Source organism: Myxocyprinus asiaticus, chromosome 37, assembly GCF_019703515.2.
Source record: "Myxocyprinus asiaticus isolate MX2 ecotype Aquarium Trade chromosome 37, UBuf_Myxa_2, whole genome shotgun sequence".
Taxonomy (NCBI): Eukaryota; Metazoa; Chordata; class Actinopteri; order Cypriniformes; family Catostomidae; genus Myxocyprinus; species Myxocyprinus asiaticus.
In genome coordinates this window covers 30292390-30309745 of record NC_059380.1, presented here as the reverse complement: position 1 = coordinate 30309745, position 17356 = coordinate 30292390, and the positions used below count along the sequence as shown (strand labels likewise).

General features: G+C 44.7%; 1 protein-coding gene across 4 annotated transcripts in view; it reads left to right on the top strand.

The window, feature by feature from the left end:
• LOC127428309 (serine/threonine-protein phosphatase 6 regulatory ankyrin repeat subunit C-like) overlaps window positions 1–17356 on the top strand; it is a 135452-nt gene that overhangs the window by 72755 nt on the left and 45341 nt on the right. For all 4 annotated transcript variants that reach the window (XR_007895074.1, XM_051676600.1, XM_051676599.1 and 1 more), the window contains exons 10-12: window positions 576–806; window positions 9728–9842; window positions 17134–17216. Coding sequence is in view for 3 of the 4 variants with exons in the window: in XM_051676600.1 (XP_051532560.1) it covers window positions 576–806; window positions 9728–9842; window positions 17134–17216 (429 nt within the window). In the remaining variant the exon portion in view is untranslated. The remainder of the gene's footprint in view (window positions 1–575; window positions 807–9727; window positions 9843–17133; window positions 17217–17356) is intronic.

The window sequence follows — 17356 nt, the reverse complement described above, 5'->3', positions numbered from 1 at the left end:
GTGTGTGGTTAGTACGAGAGAGAGAGAAAGAATAAAGTGACGGCCCTAAAGCCGATTTCGCGATCGTGGGAGAGAAAGCAGCTGTTAGTTTATCACTCAGAGACGCGGTGGACGGCTCGTAAACAGTCCCGTGTTCTTTGACTCTTAATGGATCAAAACAGTTTGTCGGTCTCACCCGCGATGGCAAAAATGCACAACAGTCCAATTTGGTTGGACCACAATACAGCAAAACAAATTCGTGATAATTAATACCCTGAGTATTAATAATGAGCGGACATGGCGGTCTGTAAACTGTACAAGCAAAAACCTTGAAACACAAGAATAACACACTATAATATTCTATCTCTGCCCAGACGTAAATCTCTTACTTGAATCGCATGAGGATGCAGAATGTGTGTTCATCCGTCCTTTAAATCCGACCCGGTTCCTTGAGGCTCGGGTGATGACGGGAGGCCGTTTCCTCGCTCTGTCGGCCGGTGTACGGCTGACTGTTTCTCGGCGGGCTGTCGGAGAAATCAGAAATGTCGACTTGATTGAAGATGGAAGAGAAATCTTTAATCTCTTCACTTCTGCAGGCAAACGGATGAAGATGCGGAGTGCTCAGCGGTCTCCTTCGGATCTGTTAGAGTGTTTGGTTGAAAACAGAGTAATCTCAACTCGTCCAGTGAGATGGAGATTGTATGGCCACAGTTTCAAGTCGGACGTTACTTCCTTGTGCCACGAGGTTGCATCTGAGAGCAGCGATGAGCTACATCTATACACAGTGAACATAGTTGCTGGAAGCAAATCCCGGAAGCATTTCAGAGGTATTTTTTACTCCTGATGATGTCATGGTTTGTGGGATGTTCTGTTGTGTGCCTCATCCAATAGGAGTTGAGAGTTTGATCCTTTAATGAGCAAGGCTTCATGGGATTTGTAGTCTGTTTTGGACTCCCTTTGTTTGATTTTGGCATGATTTTTATCAGTAAGATTTACGACCTGGTATGTGGGGGCCTGAGTTAGGTTTTTACGACTGTGTTAGGCCTGCCTTTGTCTTCTATCTGAATACATGAGGCCCAAAACTTTTATGTCTTTTGTTTGTTTGTTTGTACTGTTTCCTCTAGGATGAATATACAAGTTTTTTGTGTTTATTCCATTTATTGGCTGGAGTTTGTTTTATAGACTATTTTTTGCTGTGTAATTCTGTCTCACAAAATTTGTATTGAAGCACCGGTCTTGAGCAATCCGATGGCAAAGTTGTCTCAGGGACTCTCATAGGCGCACATGGACTGTTTGTGTTTAGAGGGATGGACGGCGGTTGGCGCTGTCGTGGTTAATGCGCACGTTTTTCTTTTTTCTGTTCGGGGGTTGTTTGATGCACTAATGGAGAATGTGGTCTTTATAATTTTATTTTTGATACACAATCTGTTTTTTCTAATATGTCAAAATGTAAAATGTTAATATGAGTGGATTGTCTCTCTCCACGTGGAATGTGAATGGGTTGGGGTACCCCATAAAAAGAAGGAAGGGTATTTATTTTCTTAAACATAAGAAATATGATATAGTGTTTCTTCAAGAAATGCATCTTCCCCGCAGGAAGCTGAAAAATTTGTGAAGATGTGGGGTGGACATGTTTTCTTTAGTGCTGGCTCAAGAGTAGGGGAGTCATTACATTGATAAGTAAACATCTACAATTCATCTACAAATGTCTCAAACAGATTAATGATAAATTAGGAAGAGTCGTTATTGTTTTAGCAGAAATTCAGGGGCAAAGGTTGATTTTGGCTAATATGTATGCACCTAACTCTGAGGATCAGGGCTTTTTAAAGATCTTGAAGGGATGTTGCAGACTGCTGGCACCCCTCATGATATAATATTGGGAGGAGACTTTAATCTCCTGATGGACTCAGTCCTTGATCATAGTGAAGCAAAAGTGTGTAAGCCCCCCAAAGCAACATTGACGCTTCACAGTATGTGTAAAAAATCTTGGTCTTACAGATATTTGGAGACTTTTGAACCCATTGGGTAGATGGACACATTCTTTTCATCAGTCCATAAGATTTATTCTAGAATAGATTTGTTTTTATTTATATCAACAGTTGCAATCAAAATTATTCAACCCCCCTGACCAGCAATACATTCTGGTGATATGAATTAAAACACATCAACTAAAACCTCATTAAACAGTCAAAGTAAGTTTTTAATACACATTTGAGTGATTTTGAGAACAAAGAGTTCAGTTTACCCAAATTTAAAATAAAAAATAACTAATTCTCTCCACAAATGTCATGTCAAAAATATTCAACCCCCAAAGTCAAGCATTTGTGGAGCATCCTTTATCCTTAATAACAGCAAATAAATGTTTCAGGTAGTGTTCTCAGGCTTCGGACACCTCTCTATTAGAATTTTTACACATTTCTCATGAGCAAAAGCTTCCAGCTCATTGACATTCTTTGGTTTCTGTGCTGCCACTGCTTCCTTGGAATCCCAACAAAGGTTTGCAATGGGATTTTAATAATGGACTAAAAGGGCCATTTAAGGACATTCCACGACCTAACCCTGAACCAGATTTGGATAACTTGGATGTATCAGAATGAGAATCAGAATCAGCTTTATTGCCAAGTATGCTAACACATACAAGGAATTTGTTTTGGTGACAGGAGCTTCCAGTGTACAACAATACAAAAACAGCAGCAAGACATAGATAATAATAAAAAATAAAAAATAATTATACGCATACGTTCAGACACACACATACATACATACACACATACACATGGGTAGTGCAAATCTAATACGATCTGTTATGTACAGTGCAAATGTTTTTTTTTGTTTTTTTTTCAGAGGAATAAAATGGCAGAAGAGGTTGGATGTATTGGATAAATATAAAAAAGATTAAACTGTGTATTGCACATAGTTATTGCTCAGTGGGGCAGTTTAACTGTTGATGAGATGAATAGCCTGAGGGAAAAAAACTGTTCCTGTGCCTGATAGTTCTGGTGCTCAGAGCTTTGAAGCGTCGGCCAGAAGGCAACAGTTCGAAAAGGTAGTGGGCAGGGTGAGTGGGGTCCAGAGTGATTTTTCCAGCCTTTTTCCTCACTCTGGAAGTGTATAGTTCTTGGGGGGGGGGGCAGGGGGCAACCAATAATCCTCTCAGCAGTCCGAACTGTCCTTTGTAGTCTTCTGATGTCTGATTTTGTAGCTGAACCAAACCAGACATTTATTGAAATGCAGAGGACCGACTCAATGACTGCTAAGTAAAACTGTATCAGTAGCGCCTGTGGCAGGTTGAATTTCCTCAGCTGGCGAAGGAAGTACAACCTCTGCTGGGCCTTTTTCACAATGGAGTCAATGTAGGTCTCCCACTTCAGGTCCTGTGAGATGGTAGTGCCCAGGAACCTGAATGACTCCACTGCTGCCACAGTGCTGTTTAGAATGGTGAGGGGGTCAGTGTTGGGGTGTTTCTCCTAAAGTCCACAATGATCTCCACCGTTTTGAGCGTGTTCAGCTCAAGGTTGTTTGGACTGCACCAGACAGCCAGCTGTTCAACCTCCCTTCTGTATGCAGACTCATCGTCATCTCGGATGAGGCCGATGACAGTGGTGTCATCTGCAAACTTCAGGAGCTTGACAGAGGGGCCCTTGGCGATGCAGTCATTGGTGTAGAGGGAGAAGAGTAGTGGGGAGAGCACATATCCCTGGGGGGCACCAATGCTGATTGTACAGGTGCTGGAAGTGAGTTTCCCCTGTCTCACAAGCTGCTGCCTGTCCGTCAGAAAGCTGGTAATCCACTGACAAATAGACATGGGAACAAAGAGTTGGTGTAATTTATTCTGGAGTATAGCTTGGATGATGGTGTTGAAAGCCGAACTGAAGTCCACAAAAAGGATCCTTGCATATGTCCCTGGTCTGTCCAGATGTTGCAGGATATGATGCAATCCTATGTTGACTGCATCATCCACAGACCTGTTTGCTCGATAAGCAAATTGAAGGGGATCTAGAAAGGGTCTAGTGATGTTCTTCAGGTGGGCCAACACCAGTCTCTCAAATTATTTCATGACCACAGACATCAGGGTGACAGGTCTGTAGACATTAAGTCCTGTGATTTTTGGTTTCTTTGAGACAGGAATAATTATTGAGCATTTGAAGCAGCATGGGACTTCACACTGCTCCAGTGATATATTGAAGATCTGTGTGAAGATATGGGCCAGCTGGTTAGCACAGGATCGAAGACACGCTGGTGAGATGCCATCTGGGCCTGAAGCCTTCCTTGTCTTTTGTTTCCAAAAGACACGGCTCACATCATCTTCACAGATCTTAAGTGCAGGTTGAGTAGCAGGAGGGGAGAGGAGGGGGGTTGCAGGAGGTGTTGGTGTTTGTGTGAAGTGAAGGTCAGAGTGGGTGTGGGGTGTGAGATTGGGCCTTTCAAATCTGCAGTAGAACACATTCTGGTTGTCAGCCAGTTGTTGGTTCCCTACAGGGTTGGGAGTAGGAGTCCTGCCACTCCACACTGATTGTTTCATGCCACTCCACACTGATGCTGGGTCGTTAGCTGAAAACTTGTTTTTCAGCTTCTCAGAGTATCTTCTTTTAGTCACTCCCTTTCCCTGTTCAGTGTGTTCCTGGCTTGACTTTATCCAAGACTTTATCCCCACCCCTGTAAGCATCCTCTTTGGCCTGACGAAGCTGCCTGAGCTCTGCTGTAAACCACGGTTTGTCATTGTTGAACTTTAAATAAGTCCCAGTAGGTATGCACATATTCTCACAGAAACTGATATATGATGTAATAGTATCTGTGAGCTCGTCCAGGTCTGTGGCTGCAGCCTCAAAAACACTCCAATCTGTGCAATCGAAGCAGGCTTGTAGTTCCCGCTCTGCTTTATTGGTCCATCTCTTTACAGTCCTTACTACTGGCTTGGTTGATTTTAATTTCTACCTGTAGGTTGGAAGAAGATGAACCAGACATTGATCAGAGAGTCCCAAAGCTGCTCTAGGGACAGAGCGATATGTATCCTTAATGTTGTGTAACAATGATCCAGTATGTTCCTGTCTCTGGTGGGGCATTTGATGTGCTGTTTGTATTTGGGCAGTTCACGTGTGAAATTTGCTTTGTTAAATCCCCAAGAATAATAATAACTGAGTCTGGGTATTGTTGTTCCATGTCTGTGATCTGATCAGCCAGCTGTTGCAGCGCTGTGTTCAAACACGCAGTTGGCGCGATATACACACTCACCAGAATAAACGAGGAAAACTCCCGCGGTGAGTAGAAAGGTGTACAGTTAATAAAGAGTGCTTCCAAATTAGGACAGCACATCCTCTTTAACGTTGTTACATCTGCACACCAACTTTATTGATATAAAATCATGTTCCACCGCCTCTCGTTTTCCCCGTTAACTCCGTGATGCGATCCGCTCTGAACAGCTGGAAGCCCGGCAGATGTAATGCGCTGTCCAGAATGGCTTCACTCAGCCAGGTTTCTGTGAAGCACAAGGCAGCAGAGGTTGAAAAGTCCTTGTTTGTGCAGGTGAGGAGATGTAGTTCATCCGTTTTGTTAGGAAGAGAGCAGAGATTTGCTAAGTGAATACTCGGCAGCGCTGTTCGAAATCCATGCCGACGGAGTTTGACCAGCGCACCGGCTCGTCTCCCTCGCCTGCGTCTCTTGAACAGCAGAGCTGCGCCTCCAACTAAAATGTCTAGCAAAACATCTGAATATTCGAAAACCGGGAAAAGATTGTCTGGTATGTGCTGTCGAACGTTCAGCAGTTCGTCTCTGTTAAAACTAACCGGAAAAAGATTACTAAACACAGGACAAATAAACAAAAACAACAAAAGAACTGAGGAGTTCCACACCGAGACAGCCATCCGCGGCGCCATCATGATGATAAAAAAATAAAAAAATTAAAAAAGTCCTGTGATCACCGAGCTTCAATTAAACACTGAAGGCATCACATTTTTCATGTGAAAATGGCCTGATACCTGAAAGAATCCATGGTGTCAGTCACATAGTCAGGATAGCCGTTTCCTGCAGCCGCAAAACAGGACTGACCCACCTCCATGCTTGACTGTGGGGATGGTGTCTCTCTTGTCATCACCTTGTCATCTTACTCCAGACATACTGCTGACCCATGGGTCTAAAACTCATTTTCAGTTTAGTGTCATACGTCTATACATCCTTCCAGGACTCCACAGGTCTTTCCTAATTACTTCTTGAATATTCAAGTCAACATTTCCCTTGGTGAAGTTTTGCTTTCTTCCACATCCCAAGAAGGTTGCTGTTGTACCATATTTAAAAAATTTATGAATGGTGCTGCCAACTTTGTCTATTGGAAATTGAAGTACCTTGGAAATGTACTTTTAGCCATGACCTTTCTTGTGTAATGAAATAATCTCCTCTATTAGCTTTTGAGACAGTTTATTTTTAATTGCATTTTTTGCATAGAAATATATTTTTGCTTACAATGCTAAATTTAAATTTTAAAACTTAAATAAGTGCCATTGCAGATTGATGACTTAATTTTGTTTTAAAACAATTACTTGTGTAGCCTTACATATGTTGGGCCTCATGTATTCAGATAGAAGACAAAGGCAGGCCTAATACAGTCGTAAAAACCTAACTCAAGCCCCCACATTCCAAGTCGTAAATTATACTGATAAAAATCACGCCAAAATCAAACAAAGGGAGTCCAAAACAGACTACAAATCCCATGAAGCCTTGCTCACTAAAGGATCGTACTCTCAACTCCTATTGGATGAGGCACACAACAGAACGCACCTCAAACCATGACATCATCAGGAGTTGAATACCTCTGAAATGCTTCCGGGATTTGCTTCCAGCAACTTTGTTTGCAGTGTGTAGACGCAGCTCATCGCTGCTCTCAGGTGCAACCTCGTGGCACAAGGAAGTAACGTCCGACTTGAAACTGTGGCCATACAATCTCCATCTCGCTGGACGAGTTGAGATTACTCTGTGTTCCACTGAACACTCTAACGGATCTGAAGGAGACCGCCGAGCAATCTGCATCTTCATCCGTTTGCCTGCAGAAGTGAAGAGATTAAAGATTTCTCTTCCATCTTCAATCAAGTCGACATTTCTGAGTTCTCCGCCAGCCCGTCGAGAATCAACAGCCGTGCCCGCCAACAGAGCGAGGAAACGGCCTCCCATCATCACCCGAGCCTCAAGGAACCGGGTCGGAATTAAAGTACGGATGAACACACATTCTGTCCTCATGCAATTCAAGTAAGAGGTTTACGTCTGGGCAGAGATAGAATATTATAGTGTGTTATTCTTGTGTTTCAAGGTTTTTGCTTGTACAGTTTACAGACCGCCATGTCCGCTCATTATTAATACTCAGGGTATTAATTATCACGAATTTGATTTGCTGTATTGTGGTCCAACCAAATTGGACATTTTCGCCATCGTGGGTGAAACCGGCAAACTGAGTTATCCATTAAAGAGTCAAAGAACGCGGGACTTTTACAAGCCGTCCACCGCGTATCTGAGCGATAAACTAACAGCTGCTTTCTCTCCCATGATTGCGAAATTGGCTTTAGGGCCATCACTTAATTCTCTCTCTCTCTCGTACTAACCACACACACACACCCTCATGTGTTATAGGATTATTTTTATTTCCATATCTAATTATATCACTGTTTAGTTTGTAGTTGTAAGTCGGAAGTTTATTGACTGCATTGTATTAATTATTAATTGATATTACTGCATAAATAAACTTTGTTTATATTACAAAGAGAAGTGTTTTGGTTTGTTTTGCATATACCTGTGTCATGCTGATGGGATATCAGTGCTCGGATTCAAGCCTTCATTCATTGTTTTTTTTCCCGAAAATTAATATTCTTCAGATGTCGATTTTCCTAAGAAAATAATCTAATATTGAGACTGTTTTACTATCTGGTTATTAGTCCCTGATTCCAGGGTGTTGCCCCATCAATGTTAATCCTTATTAATATTCTATTGATTTTTGATAATTGATAATTATCTTTGATGATTGTTGAATTTGAATGATCAATAAGCTAGTGTTAATTTTAATTAATGTTTCATCGATGTTAACAATTAACGATTATCTTTGATAATTGTTGATTTAAAGGATTAAAAAAGCTAACATTGATTCTCATCAATGCTCTATTGATTTTAATAATTAATAATTATCTTTGATAATTATTAATTATTGCTAATAACCAAACTTGCTCATAAACGTAGCACACTACATTTACTGGAGCCCCATATGAGGTTTTAATGAGTTAGATTCAATTAATTAATTTAAATATTAATTAATAACTAAATAAATAATTATTAATTATTTCTGATAGTAACACTAATCTAAACAACCAGTAAAGCCCTACACATATTTAGTAAACAGCTACATGCAATAGGGGTTGAATAATGCTGACATGGCTGTATTTTTAAAAAAATCCTGCTATTTAGAAATATTAGGTTATATATTCACATATATTCATATATTCACAAATTGAACCAGTACTTAGTCAGGTGGTCCCAAATGTTCAGCAGATGATGAAAAATCTGGGCGTCTATATTGATACGAAGTTAAATTTTGAATATCTTGTCAGGAAGTTAGTTCAGTCTTGTTTTTTCTTTTCTCCCCAATTTGGAATGCCCAATTCCCAATGCGCTCTAAGTCCTAGTGTTGGCGTAGTGACTCGCCTCAATCCGGGTGGTGGAGGACAAATTTCAGTTGCCTCCGCATCTGAGACAGTCAATCCGCACATCTTATCACTTGTCTTGTAGAGTGCATTACTGCGGAGACATAGCGTGTGTGGAGGCTTCACGCTATTCTCCACGGCATCCAGACACAACTCACCACGCACCCCATCGAGAGCAAGAACCACATTATAGCGACCACGAGGAGGTTACCCCATGTGACTCTACCCACCCTAGCAACCAGGCCAATTTGGTTGCTTAAGAGACCTGACTGGAGTCACTCAGCATGCCCTGGATTCGAACTCGTGACTCCAGGGGTGGTAGTCAGCGTCTTTACTCGCTGAGCTACCCAGGCCCCCTTCAGTCTTGTTTTTTCAAGTAAGGAAAATTTCCAGGGTGAGAGATGTTTTGAGTTTTAGAAATATAGAGAAGCTTATTCATGCTCTTATCTCATCTCACTTTTTTGTTGTAATACCCTGTATTTTACTCTAAATAAAAGCACTTTAGCACGGCTACAATCAGTGCAAAATTCTGCAGCTATACTTCTGACATGAACTAGGTCTTTTAATCATATTACTCCGGTTTTAGCTTCTTTGCATTGGCTACCAACTCATTTTAGGATTGATTTTAAGATTTTATGAATTACTTACAAGGCATTATATGGTTTGGCACCAGATTATTTAGCAGAACTTTTAAAATTTTATGAAACAATTAGATCTCTTAGATCTTCTTGACATGAACTGTTGACTGTTCCAAGATCAAGATGTAAAACTAAAGGTGATGAGCATTTGTAGTAAAGGCCCCACGATTATGGAACAACCTGCCCTGGGAGACTAGATTTGTGTAATCGGTGTCTGTTTTTAAGTCTCATTTAAAAAATAATTTGTATAGACTTGCTTTTATTACTTTATGAATTTATGTTTTTACCTTGTGTTTTACTAAGTGTGTTTTTATTTTATGTTTTGTGAAGCACTTTGTGTTGAATTTGCTAAAAAGGTGCTATAAAAATAAAATAACTGTATTAACATTATTATTATTATTAATGTTTTAGTAATGTTTTTCTCTTGTCTTGTAGGTGCAGAAGTGGAATGTGCTGATAAATATAGTTATACACCTCTTCACACTGCTGCTAAACATGGTCAAGAGCTGCTCGTCAGTACTCTCATGAGTAATGGTGCAGATGCGGCCAGGTATGTATTTTAAACACAAAACCCTTTAAACACGACCAGAGACTACATAAACAGAACAGATGCTTTTGGTTAACTGATGCATCATGACCTAAAAATGGATTGCAGGTCTGCTCAGATAGGGTTGCGGACATCAGGGACGAAACAGTGCTAGATCAAAATAATAAAATCTGTAATGTGGATACTCAGAAAAGGGGTGTTTAGATCCAAGTGCAGATTTCCTAAACAAAGATACAAAGACAACAATACAAATAACTAAGCAATGAGAAAAAACAAGAGCAAAACCTATCTACTCACAATACAGCCATGAATTGACAAGAGCAAATAAGAACAGAAAACATGAGGGCTTAAATACACAAGAACCTAATGACAAACTAGATACACCTGGACAACGTAATGGCATAAAACAGGTAACACAAGACTTTCAATATAGTCCACAAACATACAATATTCAAAATATGAGTCTGTATAGATTACATAAACTATGTAATCGTGAATAGTTAGAATATGTTATATTAAATCAAGCATTGTGTTTTCAGGCAGGTTACATTAGTTAAGCTTACAACCAGCTGATGCTCAGCTGATCTTGACGTCTACCAATATGGTACTACCAAATCAGACTCTATTAAAGAGGTCCCTCATATATTCATTTTTTTCAGCTGCCTGTTCATTGCATGATTGCAAGCTACACTTAACACCCTCCTCCATTTTACAGCTCCACCTCTAGTATGACAGCTTTGCCTATAGTCATCTCAACATCTGTCTTGTTATTCTGTGCTCTTTGGAATTCAAGACTTGCAATTAATTGGGAACTAAGGGGAACTGAACAGTAGAAACTCATCATATGGGATTACCAAGGGGGAATCACCATGCATGGAGCACTGAGCCCGAGCACATGAGCTCACCTGAAAAGGGGAATACCACGAGTACTGGGCCTAGTGGCGTCATTCCTCCGCCAAGTTCATCACCTGAACAGTGCTAAAGAATTAAAGAGGCATCCAGAGTTCACTGGAACGAGGAACTGTTGTAGACAATAAGTGCACATTGTCACCTTTGAAAAAGGGGAAAGGCGCAATGCAAGTGGTACACCCAACTGGCCTACCTCTGTTACCGCATAACACTCGGGTCGAAACCGGGTCTGTGCGTAGGTAATAAAACCTTGCAAAGGCATTGGGTGTAGCCCAACCCGCAGCTCTGCATATGTCTGCAAGAGAGGCCCCACTTGCCAGTGCCCAGGAGGATGCAACGCCTCTAGTGGAGTGTGCCCGGACTTCCAAGGGGAAGTCCTGAGACTGGTATGCGAGGAAAATGGCATCCACAATCCAATGGGCTAATCTCTGCTTGGAGACAGCTTTCCCCTTCTGCTGTCCTCCAAAACAGACAAAGAGCTGCTCCGAGCATCTAAAGCTCTGCGTGCGGTCCAGATAGATGCACAGAGCGTGGACTGGACACAGCAATGACAAGGCCGGGTCTTCCTCCTCTGAAAGGAGCGCTTGCAGGTTCACCACCTGGTCCCGAAAAGGAGTGGTGGGAACTCTGGGCTCGTAACCGGGCCAGGGTCTCAAGATCACGTGAGAGTGTGCCGGCCCGAACTCCAGGCATTCGCTGGTAACAGAGAGCGCCTGCAGATCCCCCACCCTCTTGATGGAAGTGAGCGCCACCAGGAGGGCCGTCTTCAGGGACAGAGTGCTGAGCTCGGCCTGCTCCAGGGGCTCAAAGGAGGCTCTCTGTAGGGCAGGTAGGACAACAGAGAGATCCCAAGAGGGGATCAGGCGCGGTCTAGGAGGATTCAACCTCCTTGCGCCTTTGAGGAGCCTGTTGATCAGGTCACGTTTTCGTGAGGGTCTCCCATCCAGTGTATCGTGGTGAGCTGCTATAGCAGCTACATACACTTTCAGGGTAGAGGGAGACAGCCATCTCTCCAGCCTTTCCTGAAGGAAAGACAGCACAGACCCGACAGTGCATCTCTGTGGGTCTTCCCCACGGGAAGAACACCGGTTAGCGAAAAGACGCCACTTCAAGGCATACAGCCGCCTCGTAGAGGGGGCCCTGGCCTGAGTGATCGTGTCTACCACTGCTGGCGGAAGACCTCCCTGACTTTGCACAGAGTCTGTGCAATGAGGCTCACAAGAGGATATGCATACTTGCGTAGCCCCCGAGGCCAGCTGTGCACCAATGCATCCATGCCGAAGGGAGCCTCGGTCTTGGGAGGCGAACAGGTCTACCTGCGCCTCCCCAAATCTCTCCAAAATCAGCTGGACTACGTGGGGGTGGAGTCTCCATTCCCCACGGAACGTTACCTGCCATGAGAGCGCGTCCGCTGCACGGTTGAGAACGCCCAGAATGTGAGTGGCCCGCAGAGACTTCAAGGTCTGCTGACTCCAAAGGAGGATGCGGTGGGCGAGTTGCGACATGCGACGCGAGCGTACGCCGCCTTGGCTGTTTATATATGCTACGGTTGCTGTGTTGTCGGTTCGGACCAACACATGCTTGCTCTGAATCAATGGCCGGAGCCTCCTCAGGGCCAGCAATACTGATAGCAACTCTAAGCAATTGATGTGCCATTGGAGTCGGAGCCCCATCCAGAACCCCGACACTGCCAGCCCGTTGCACACGGCGCCCCAGCCTAAGTTCAAGATTGTTGAGAGTTGAGACCTGCTCTAGGGGAACAACTGCCTGTAGAAATGCCAGGTCCGACCAAGAGCTGAAAATCTGATGGCACTGTGGCGTGATGGTCACACGGCAGGTGCCATGGCGCCATGCCCACCTCGGGACTCGAGTCTGCAGCCAGTGCTGAAGTGGTCTCATATGCATCAACACGAGGGGGAGAACTGCCGCCGAGGATGCCATATGTCCCAGGAGCCTTTCACTGAAATTGTTTCACTGGCACTGCTACCTTCTGCCTGAAGGTGACCGAGTCCAACTCCATACCGAGAAAAGAGATGCTCTGCACAGGGGAGAGCTTGCTTTTCTCAGTTGACCTGAAGCCTGAGTCGGTCGAGGTGCTGAAGCACAAGGTCCCTGTGCACACACAATAGACCTCGCGCGTGAGCTAAGATTAGCCAGTCATTGAGATAATTGAGAATGCAAATGCCCTTCTCCCTCAGTGGGGCCAGCCTCTGTGACCTTGGTAAAGATGCGAGGAGACAGGGACAGACCGAAGGGGAGGACCTTGTACTGGTATGCTCGTCCCTCAAAGGCAAACCGAAGAAAGGGTCTGTGTCGAGGAAGGATCGATATGTGAAAGTACGTGTCCTTCAGGTCGATGGCCGTGAACCAATCCTGATGCCGTACTGACGCCAGGATGCGCTTCTGCATTAACATTCTGAACAGAAGCCTGTGTAAGGCCTTGTTCAGGGCACGCAGGTCCAAGATTGGGTGTGATCATCCCCCTCTCTTGGGCACGATAAAATAAGGGCTGTAGAAGCCCTTGCGCAACTCGGCTACGGGGACGGGCTCTATTGCTCCCTTCGCCAGAAGGGAGGCAACTTCCGCCCGGAGGACGGAGGCACCCTCACCCTACACCGTAGTGGAGAGGATGCCACTGAACTGGGGCGGGCGTTTCGTAACTGGATCATGTAGCCGAGGTGAATCGTCCTGATGAGCCACCGTGAGGGGCTGGAGAGCTCTAACCAGGCCTCCAGTCTCCGTGACAGCGGCACCAGGGGGACGACTGGACTTACTGTGCCTGGGCAGGGTGGTTCGCGGCAAGGCAAAGCAGGCGCCCCACCTGTAAGACAACCCAGGGGGGACGTGCTGCTCCGCAAGCCCGCAACGGTGGCTGGTGACTGAGGCGGGCAAACGGCCCCAGAGACAGCACACTTTCCTGTTCTCCGGCTGTCTCTCGATGGAGAACGAGGGAATGGGAAGTACTCGCGTTCACTTTATTGACCGGAAAGACTTCCAGCGCCTGGCCGTTGCAAGTGTGCTGGCCCAGGGAATGAGGAAACTGCTCTTTTATTGACCATATGGGTGCTGAGGCCCAGAAGGCACTCGGCGATGTTATAATCACCATGCGCTGGCCCAGGGGCAATGATGGGGCTGGAGAGATGCCCCAGGCCAGTCAGGAGTAGTCGCCTCATCCCTGGGTGGGCCATGTCAGGACCTCCACGAAGCCTGTCTGGGGTTCTTGGGGGCCAGCTGACAGGCAGGTGGAGCCGACTTCCCGCAGGAGGATCTCTGAGGCCGGCATGTGGGGCTCCGATGGTACAGTAGCCGGGGCCGGCACCACAGGGGAACGGCTCTGGCAAGAAGCAGACGGGGTGTGGGACCTCGGTGGCCTGAAGGCGGCCTGAAGGATGTGTTTAATTGCCTCGGTCTGCTTCCTCACCCTCGAGAACTGATGGGCGAAATCCTCGACGGTGTCACCAAAAAGCCCCCCCTTGGGAGATGGGCGCATCAAGAAAGCGGACACCTCAGCTTCTTACATCTCCTCAAGGTTGAGCCGCAGTTGCCACTCTTGGACCACAAATGTGGACATCATCCGGCCCAGGGCGCGTGCCGTGACCTTCGTCGCACGTAAGGTGAGATCGGTCGCAGTGCACAATTCCTGCATCAGCCCTGGGTCAGTCCTACCCTCATGCAGATCTTTTAGCGCCTTGGCCTGGTGGACCTGCAGGATGGCCATGGCGTGCAGGGTGGAAGCGGCCTGACCCGTGGCCTTGTAAGCCTTCGTCATTAGAGGAAGAGATCTTACAGGCCTTGGAAGGGAGCCTTGGTCAGTCGTGCCAGGTGGCTGCGCCCTGCGGGCTTAAATGCGCTGCTACGGCGCGCTCTACCTGGGGGAGCTCGACATATCCCTTCGCCGCTCCGCCGTCAAGGGTAGTCAGATTGGACGAGCCCGCGAAGCGTGTACAGGCAGTAAAAGGTGCCTTCCACGACTTCGTTAGCTCCTCGTGCACTTCTGGGAAGAAAGGCACCAGGGCGGGGCACGGCCGTGAGTCGCGCTCCGAGCCCAGAAACCAATCATCCAGCCACGAACGCTCAGGGCAGGGTGGAGGGTTCCACTTCAGCCCGATGTTCGCAGCCACCCGGGCAAGCACAGCTGCCATCTCAGCCTCCGCCTCATCCTGTGCTCTACCGCCCATGGGCGGGATCTCAGAATATTCGTCCGCTTCCGATAGCAGAAGCCCACCCTCCGATGCTGCGACCGAAAGCTCATCCTCGTCGCAAGCCGCGAACGACACATTAAACCCGCCCTGAGGCAGACCGCCTGCAGTGCTCCCGGACAGAACGAGCGTGCTGGGGGATGGGAGGTCCGCGGGGGCTGAGCCGGCAGAAACGCTCCCATGTCCACATCCAGATCGTCCGCGGTGCTTGTCGACCCGGCCGGCTGAGCGTCAGCCCAGGACGGACCAGAATGGGGAGCAGCCGCGGTGGCTCCTTGCTTCACGAAGGAGGAAGTAAGCCGCGACCGCAACGTTCTCATGGGCATGTTCTCGCAATGGGAACACAACCCTTCCACGAAAGCAGCCTCGGCGTGCTGGCGCCCCAGACACTCGAGACAGATTTCATGGGTATCCGGAAGGGAGAGATAACGGCCACATCCAGTAGCGCAAACACGGAAGGACATCTTTAAAAAGACGCCAAGCATTTGCGTGAGCTCTTTTAGAAGGAAAATATACTCTTTCTTGAATATACTTTTTTAGCACCTGCATGCCCAGGCTGCTGAAGCGCCCAGGGGAAGCACAGCACTCAACCGTGCGCGCCGGCGCGTCCTGCTGGATTTTTTCCTCATAACAGCAGAAACAACTTAAAATGCTCCACCATTTTTGGGCATACAGATAAGTGTAAGACATCATTAGAGACTATAAAGGGTCTACTTTTATTTGTGTACACTCACAATAACAACAAAACCTTGTGCTTTTGTCAAATAAAGAAAATATACAGGGTGCGCTTTCAGCCGTCTCTGTCTCCATAAGCACCTTTCTGAAACACGTCAAAAAATGAACTGAAACTCCGCGAATACTTATCACACAAACATGAAACATATGTCTAAAGAAAGCGTAAAATGTCTACTTTTAAATAAAACAATTCAAATTTAAAACAAATATTCTCCTGCAATGTAATCTGTATGAAACAAAGCGATGTACATTTTCTCCTGGCTCAGCTAATTATCACTAATGTGATCACACCCAAAGATCAAATAAATCTTACTGATCTAAAACTTTTAAATGGTAGTGTAGGTCTAAAGTTTTTAAGTCTTAATGTAAAGAAAATGTATAGTCAGATTACTTCTTTTAACTTAAACTTGATTTTGTGAATAAGCTACAAACAATACATTCAATCATTAAGTCTCCTCACATTCATTCTCTCTCAGGGGAGGGGTCTTTGTCTCCTCGGGTGTGAATTACATGAATATTCATGATCATCCACGCCTCCTCACATATGGCCTTTTTAACAGGCTATCTTACAAAAGTTAAATGACTATATTGTTTTGTATGAATGAGTGATCAGGATGGCATTTTGTGGCAAAAACTCTAGGCTACAAGATCCAGTTCTGAAAAGTCTTGTGAACAAATGTTTAGTGTGTGTTATATGGCCTTATTTCAGTGACTTTCAAGTGTTTTTTCAAAAAACACGCATAAACGTTATTTTCTCAAAAATACAAACATCTTCATACATTTTGCTCACATATTATTGTAGCCTAGTTTGTGCTGAATACAGTGTTGTCAGACTTTAGCCATTAATATGTTTTTAAGCAACTGAAAAAAGCACAAATGTCATGGCATGTCAAAACTTCTCCAGGGCCCAAAACACCCTCAGAACCCAGAGGGTTAAGCAAAGGTGATTGGGGCTCTCAAGATCGAACCCCTAGTGTCACTACATCGACACAATTTTGAGTGAGTGACAGACAGGGAACCAAAGTTGTCAATTTATCTATGCAGCTTATGCAATATTAATACTTTTGCATATTGTTGGACTAATGCAGTTCATGAAAAATTAATAAATTGTAATGTTTGATTTTAAGTACATAAAAAACAAAAAATAAAAAAAAAACAACGATTATTATTTATTTTGGTACTGTGTGCACCATTTAATGTCTAATTTAAAATCTGGCTCCTGAAGCAAAACTAGTTGAGAAGCACTAATAAAGAGTTTGTATTTACTTTGTATTCACTAAGAACATTTAAAATGTGTGCAATTCATGACTGTAGATTTTACCATGCATGGTTTAAATCATGTTGTATATTCATCTTATCCTGCAAACTTCTGGTGCCTAGCATTAGAAGATGTTGAAAAATACCTGCTTATTCCATTTATAATGTATTTTTAAATAATTCTCACTGAACAGGCAGGACATTAATGGGATGTGTCCACTGCACTTGGCTGTGCTTTACGGGTTTTCAGACTGTTGTCACAAGTTACTGTCCTCAGGTAAATTTCATACACATGCACAGTTGCTAATAGGTAAAGACATTTACATTTATGAATTTGCCAGACACGTTTATATAAAGAGACTTACAGTGCTTTCAATTATACATTTTATCAGTATGTATATTCCCTGGGAATTGAAC